The sequence below is a fragment of the Myotis brandtii genome, unplaced genomic scaffold, assembly GCF_000412655.1.
Source record: "Myotis brandtii unplaced genomic scaffold, ASM41265v1 scaffold691, whole genome shotgun sequence".
Lineage (NCBI taxonomy): Eukaryota > Metazoa > Chordata > Mammalia > Chiroptera > Vespertilionidae > Myotis > Myotis brandtii.
The window spans coordinates 1,152,644-1,159,258 of record NW_005370704.1 but is presented as its reverse complement, the minus strand read 5'-3'; the positions used below and the strand labels follow the sequence as shown (position 1 = coordinate 1,159,258).

Sequence of the window (6,615 nt, the reverse complement as noted above, 5' to 3'; positions counted from 1 at the left end):
AGCTGTGGCCGTGAGCTGGGCGGGGCCCGGAGTCTTCGACGGCCATGCTGAGCTGCCCGTTGGACCCCTCCTTCCCCCGGAGGCATCGCCGGGCGCATAATGCTCCAGCCCCCGGGGGTGGGGGTGGGGGGCGCAGGCTCCTGGTCGCCGCGTTTCTTCCCACACGTCACTCTCCCCCCGGCCTCTTCCGGGAGGACTGCGGGCAGGCCCAGCCTCGCCATCCTTCGGCGTCTTCGACATCCAGACGATGCTTTCAACTCCCGATGCACAACCCGGCCTGGTCCCTCACCCTGTCACGTCCTAGACCTTCCCACCAACGCCACCGCTTCAGCCTCAGAGCTCCACTCGGAGTGCCTGTCCTTCCACCATTCGTTCAATAATAATTTTTTAAAATATGTTTTTATTGGTTTTGTGTGTGTGTGTTTGTGGGGTTTGAGAGAAAGAGAGAGGAGAAAGGAGAGGGAGAGAAACATCAATGACGGAGGAACATCACATGGCTGCCTCTTGCACGCCCCCTTCTGGGGATCGAGCCCACAACCCGGGCAGGTGCCCTGACTGGGGATCCTGGTTCCTGGGTCCACGCTGAGCCAAGGCAGCCGGGCTCATTCAGTAACAATTTCAAGGGAGGCTGTCGTGTGCTGCCTGTCCATCCACCGCTCAGCGTCTCCACTGAACACCTCCGAGATGCCCGCACGAGGCTGGCGTGGCCGCGGTGGGGCTACGCTCTCCTACAAGCAGCAGCTGTGTCCCCGCGTGCTCCGCTCCACGCAATGCGCACGTTCAGATCAGAAGCCTCCTGAGTCGCTCCTGCTCGGGGACACGGGAGGTCGGGCACGTGTCAGACTCCGTCCCCGTCACAGCCAATGGAGAGCGGAATCCACACCAGCGGGAGCGCGGCCGAAGGGGGAGGCTTTTCTAGCGGAGTCACAGCGGACTCAGGAAGCGACCCCCGGTTTGTGGGGAAGTGAGGCCGGGCGCTGTGCAGAGGCCCGGGGGGTGACCTCTGGCCTCAAGTGCCACGCCGTGGGCTCTGCCTGCTGAGCTGAGCGTGAAGTGGCAAGAGACTCTGAGCAGAGCAGTCAACTAACTCCTGCTCCAAAAGGCTCCCCTGGCCGCTGCCTGGGGGGTAGACAGGTCAGCTGCCTGTCGCCTAGGATGCATTTGGATGTAAGTTACCCAATTCCCAGCTACCATGGCTTACACAACAGTCTTAACCTCAATAAAAAGCAATGGCCCAGCCCTAGTCCGTTTGGCTCAGTGGATAGAGCGTTGGCCTGCAGACTGAAGGGGCCCTGGGTTTGATTCTGGTCAGGGCACATGCCCACGTTGTGGCCTTGATCCCCAGTATGGGGTGTGCAGGAGGCAGCGATCAATGATTCTCTCTTATCATTGATGTTTCTATCCCTCTCTCCTCTCCCTTCCTCTCTGAAATCAATGAAAACATATTAAAAAAAAAAAAGTGAAGGCCCAGCCGGCGCTCGGTGGTTGTTGAGCGTAGACCTATGAACCAGGAGGTCATGGTTTGAATCCTGGTCAGGGCTCATGATTGGGTTGCAGGCTCGATCCCCAGTGTGGGGTGTGCAGGAGGCAGCCAATCGATGATTCTCTCTTCTCATTGATGTTTCTCTCTCTCTCCCTCTCCCTTCCTCTCTGAAACCAATAAAAATATATTTTAAAAAGTAAATAAAAGGTGATGAATATTCCATTTTAGGAGTGCAGACTCCCCATCTCTCCTCTCTGCCTGGTCACCTCCTACGTGCTGCCTCATGGCCAGATGTGGCTGCCACAGCACGAGTGTCCTATCTCTACACCACCTTCTCAACAGGAAGGCAGAGGCAGGCAGGAAAAGGACAGCCATCTTTTAAAATTAATGTCTAGCCCTGGTCGGTTTGGCTCAGTGGATAGAGCGTCGGCCTGCGGACTGAAAGGTGCCAGGTTCGATTCCGGTCAAGGGCATGTACCTTGGTTGCGGGCACATCCCCGGTAGGGGGTGTGCAGAAGGCAGCTGGTGGATGTTTCTCTCTCATCGATGTTTCTAACTCTCTATCCCTCTCCCTTCCTCTCTGTAAAAAATCAATAAAATATACTTTAAATAAATAAATAAAATTAATTAATGTCTAGCCCTGGCCAGTGTGGCTCAGTGGATATAGCGTCAGCCTGTGGACTGAAGGGTCCCAGGTTTGATTTGGGTCAAGGGCACATGCCGGGTTGGGGGCTCGATCCCCAGTGGGGGGCGTGCAGGAGGCAGCCGACTGGTGATTCTCTCTCATCATTGATGTTTCTATCTCTCTCTCCCTCCCTCTCCCTTCCTCTCTGAAATCAATAAAAATATTTTTTTAAAAATAAATAAATGTCTGATATCCTTTGGTAAGAGGCTCCCTCAGCAAATTGCTCCCTAAACCTCTTTGGGCATCCCTGAGCTCCAAGAAGGTGGGAGTGAGTATGGCAGAGAGGACAGGGCTGCCCCCCCAAAAAAATCAGGGTTCACTTGGGTGGTAAGTGGGGGTGCAGGCTGTGGGGAAGCCACCAACAGGCGTGTCTCAGAGAGAAAGAGAATCGGAGAGGGGTGTGGACAAGGGACAGCACGCCAGCTGCAGGGCTGGCCAAACTGCTCCCGTGGCGGCGTGACCGGTGACAGAAAGAAACCAGCCACTCCCGGTTTCTGCCCTAAGCAGCCGTGGGCGGGCTCTGTCCTGGGACGGGGAAGAGGTGGGAAGAGCCTGCTGCTCACGGGATTGCACGTTAAGAATGTTGTATTCGACGCACAAGTGGAGGTGTCGGGCAGGCAGCTGTGCTGGGTGCCCGCACCTGCCTTCCCACCGCCCCGCCCACCTCTGCCTTGGCACTGCATCCACACCAGCCTTGGTCATGCTTGGCCACATAAGGTTGTGTAATTTTTTAAAAATATTTTTTTATTGATTTCAGAGAGGAAGGGAGAGGGAGAGAGAGAAACATCAATGAGGAGAGAGAATCATCGATCGGCTGCCTCCTGCATGCCCCACATTGGGGTGAGCCCACAACCTGGCCATGTGCCCTGAGCGGGAATCGAACCCTGACCTCCTGGTTCGCAGGTCGACGCTCCACCACAGAGCCACGCCGGCCAGGCGACGTTGTGTATTCCGTACACGTCGCACAATGACCACCTTGTCCCCTCACATGGTCACCTCCTGTTCTGCCCGGACACGGCTCCACACTTGCTCTTCGCGACTTTCAAGTTGACGCCTCGGAATGAACCATGGTCACCAGCTCAGGACGATCATCCGATCGCTGGACGTCTGTCCCCTCTGCCCAGCACCTCCCCATGTCCCCGCCCCCGCCCAGGACCACACTCTACTCTCTGCTTCTGAGTCCCGTCCTTTTAGAGCCCACGCAGGAGTGAGAGTGTGAGCTGGTCCTGCCGTCTGGACGCACCTCACCCAGCCAATGCCCCGAGGCCCATCCACAGGTCGGAACGGCAGGACCCCCGCCTGTTCCGTGGCCGTGCTCACGGGCTCGAGTCCGGGTGTCGCGACTCTGGTGTCACTCGCGTGCGGGCAGGCACGTAGGCGGTTTCCTGGTCTTGACTGTGAGGAACGCCTCAGTGAGCACAGGGCTGCAGGCATCTCTCCCAGACCCTGGTTTCATTTCCTCCAAGTAACTACGCTGAACTGAGATTGCTGGGTTCCAGGTCATTCTAATGATCATTTTTAAAAATTATATTTGTATTGATTTCAGAGAGGAAGGGAGAGGGAGAGAGAGAAACATCAATGATGAGAGAGAATCACTGATCGGCTGCCTCCTGCACGCTCCCCACTGGGGATCGAGCCCACAACCCGGGCCTGTGCCCTGACCGGGAATTGAACTGTGACTTCCTGGTTCCTGGGTCGACGCTCAGCCAGGGAGCCGCTCCGGCCGGGCTAGTTGCCCTTTTTGAGGCCCCTCCATAGCCTCCCACGGGGGCTGCGCCGTCTGCGTTCCCGCCAACAGCACCGAGGCTCCTTTCCTCCACGTCACGGTCGTCCTAACGGGCGGTGCGTGCTCACGGGGTCCGTCTGCATTTCCCGAGGGATGAGGTTTTTGAAATGAGATGCTGGTGATGACTGCGAACTGCGGGAGTGTAGTAAAAGCCACTGTGCTGTGCATTTTAAAATGGTTAAAATGGTGAATTTTGTTACGTGAATTTCACCTCAGTAAAAAAAAATCTTGAATAAAAAATGTAAATAATTTTAAAGATATTCACCCCTATCCCTCTCTGCATCAGCATGCCAGCCTCCTCTGCTCCCAGTCCTGTTCCGGCCGGCCGCCGAGCGGTCGGAGCAGAGCACACGTGACCGGCAATGCCCTGCCGCGTGTCCTCAGGGCTCCGACCGCCTGCCCCTCCGGCCGCCTCGCTTGGTCATCAGCACCAGCACTGCAGGCCACAGGTCACTCCCAGGTGCCACAGGCCGTCCCCGTACCTGGACAGCTCGGGTCACTGCCCGATCTCGGAGCGGCATCTGCGTCCCACACAGCACCCCGACATCCAGGGCTGGACCGATTCCACCACCAGAGAGGAAGCCGTGGCGGGAAGCGAGGTCTGTGCGCTCCCTCTGCTCAACCTGCACGCCGGTGGGGGCTGTGCCCTGTCCAGCCAGGGCGGCTCCACACTCGCCCTGGTCCCTTCGTCTCTCCATCCTGCCCGGCCCATCACGGCCGCTCCCCCAACTTCTCCGCGACCAGAGCAGTCCCCCAACACGCAGCGCGGACCACGCAGCCCCTTCCCGCACGCACGGCACCATCCGGGCAAGTGGACTCCGCGTGCACTCGGACTGAACGGTGTGACTGGCACAGACATAATGGCAACCCTGGGCTCCGCCCGCATTCCGGGCACGTCTGGGTGGCTGCCGGTGGGAGGCCTGTCAGGGGGGTCACCTGTCCTGCGCCCCAGGGGCAGGTGCCCTGCTGGAGCAGAGAACACGTCAGGTTAGGATCGTCCACGGCGGCCTCAGGTGTGGCCGCCGGCCTCCTGGGCCAGGTCACACACGGAAGCCCCGGGGACTTGTTGAAAATGCTTGGAATCTGACGTGACCCCTATTTGGGGGTCCCTTCACCCGACAGGCCACCCAACACCCCAAAGGTCTCAACTGAACGAGGACATCACCTGTCGGACCTGTCACACCTGCACACTTGGCCGCGGCCACTCCGCACCCTGGGCCTGGGCCGCCCACCTGGGGTGACGTGACCAAGGGCCCAGGGGGGCCCTGTGCGGGCTCCTCGCCATCGGGACAGCGTGGGCGACAGCCACACCGGCAAAGTCTGACCAAATGTGAGCTCAGCCACTTCCTGCTGAGCTCGCAGGCTCCCTGGTGGAGGCCAGCCCCGCCTGGGAAAACACGGACACGGGGACACGGGGCAGAGGCGTGGACCCTGAACAGGGTGGCCGCCCGGCAGGCAGGAGGCTCCCGCAGCTGCATCACGTTCACGCACAGATCGGATTCCAATCTGGGGCCTTACCTGCCACTGCCATCGCGTCCGTGTTTCTGTGCGGTTTGCCGTTCCCACGTTTCTCGTCTCCCCTCGGTGCCTGCGCTGGACCTGCCGCCCCGCCAACGTGCACACGCACACGCACACGCCGACACGTGCACACGCACACACACGCCGACACGTGCGCCGGCGGAAGCGCAGGTGCCGAGAAACCAGCTGGAACAGGGTCTCGTAATGAAAACCTCCTTTAAAGTTTTTCTTTTATTGATTTCATTGAAAACAGAACAAGAAATGGTCTGAGCCAAAAGACTGCTCTTAAAACTGTCAAAAACATTTAACAGAAGAAAATAAACATGACCGCGTATGAATGTTTTAGAGTCGCACAAAAACCCCACGGTTACTGCACTAGTTACAGTTTTTAAAAAAGTATATGCCAACGAAAAGGGTGACCTGCAGGCCACCACACAGAAGGCGGCGGCGAATTTATTCACTACAAGGCTAACGCTTTAAAAAGTTTCCTGCATTTTATTCTAAAATCACTTTGTTCTTTGTACAGTTGATATTTTTCACATGGTGAGTGGGAACCACACCAGGATCAGCACCGTTGTCTGTTGTGTTGTTTGTTGTCCTAATGTTCAGTGATGGTAGAAAATTAATCAGTTTATCCGTCATCAGAGCATGTGGCTGAACAACCCACACAAGGGCGGCGGCGCGCGGCGGGGCGGCTCTGTGGTGGGGCCGGAACCACCGAGCCCGGAGGGGCGGCGTGGCAGCTCGCACACAGGGCCGGGCACGCATGGACCGGGCAGTTTCTTTAAAAAGCGAACACTTTCTCCAAAGTCCACGGCGCTCGCCCGACCTCGCAGACGGGTGGGACGGGCCTGTGCAGTGTCTGCGCGGCCAGGACCTTGATGGGTGGGTCTAACGGAGCAGCTGGGTGAGGAGGTGGCGGCGGCGGGTGCCCCGCAGAGGAGTCTGGACCAGCAGGACGCTGCTCACCAGCCCACGGGTGGGAGGGACCTTGGGGAGGAGGGGAAAGGAGAATCGTGGAAACGACCAACCGCCAGAGAACAAGGCTCTGCCAGTGACCCCAGCACACAGCGCAGCGCGGCTCCTGCACAGCCGTCAGCCTGGAGGCCCTTGGCGCCAGGGCACCCTCTCTCCCTCCGTTGC

At 58.3% G+C, this 6,615-nt stretch overlaps 2 protein-coding genes across 2 annotated transcripts in view; both read right to left on the bottom strand.

Annotated features, from left to right (window-relative positions):
• Nucleotides 1-4,652, bottom strand: part of CACNA1B (calcium channel, voltage-dependent, N type, alpha 1B subunit) — a gene marked incomplete at its 3' end in the record, with an annotated part of 138,429 nt that extends 133,777 nt beyond the window's left edge. The window contains exon 1 of the mRNA XM_014529697.1: nt 4,437-4,652. Within this exon, the coding sequence (XP_014385183.1) occupies nt 4,437-4,652 (216 nt within the window). The remainder of the gene's footprint in view (nt 1-4,436) is intronic.
• Nucleotides 4,653-6,363: 1,711 nt separating this feature from the next.
• The window catches only part of EHMT1 (euchromatic histone-lysine N-methyltransferase 1), a 75,209-nt gene continuing 74,957 nt past the window's right edge, over nt 6,364-6,615 (bottom strand). Inside the window, exon 27 of the mRNA XM_014529696.1 lies at nt 6,364-6,462. Within this exon, the coding sequence (XP_014385182.1) occupies nt 6,364-6,462 (99 nt within the window). The remainder of the gene's footprint in view (nt 6,463-6,615) is intronic.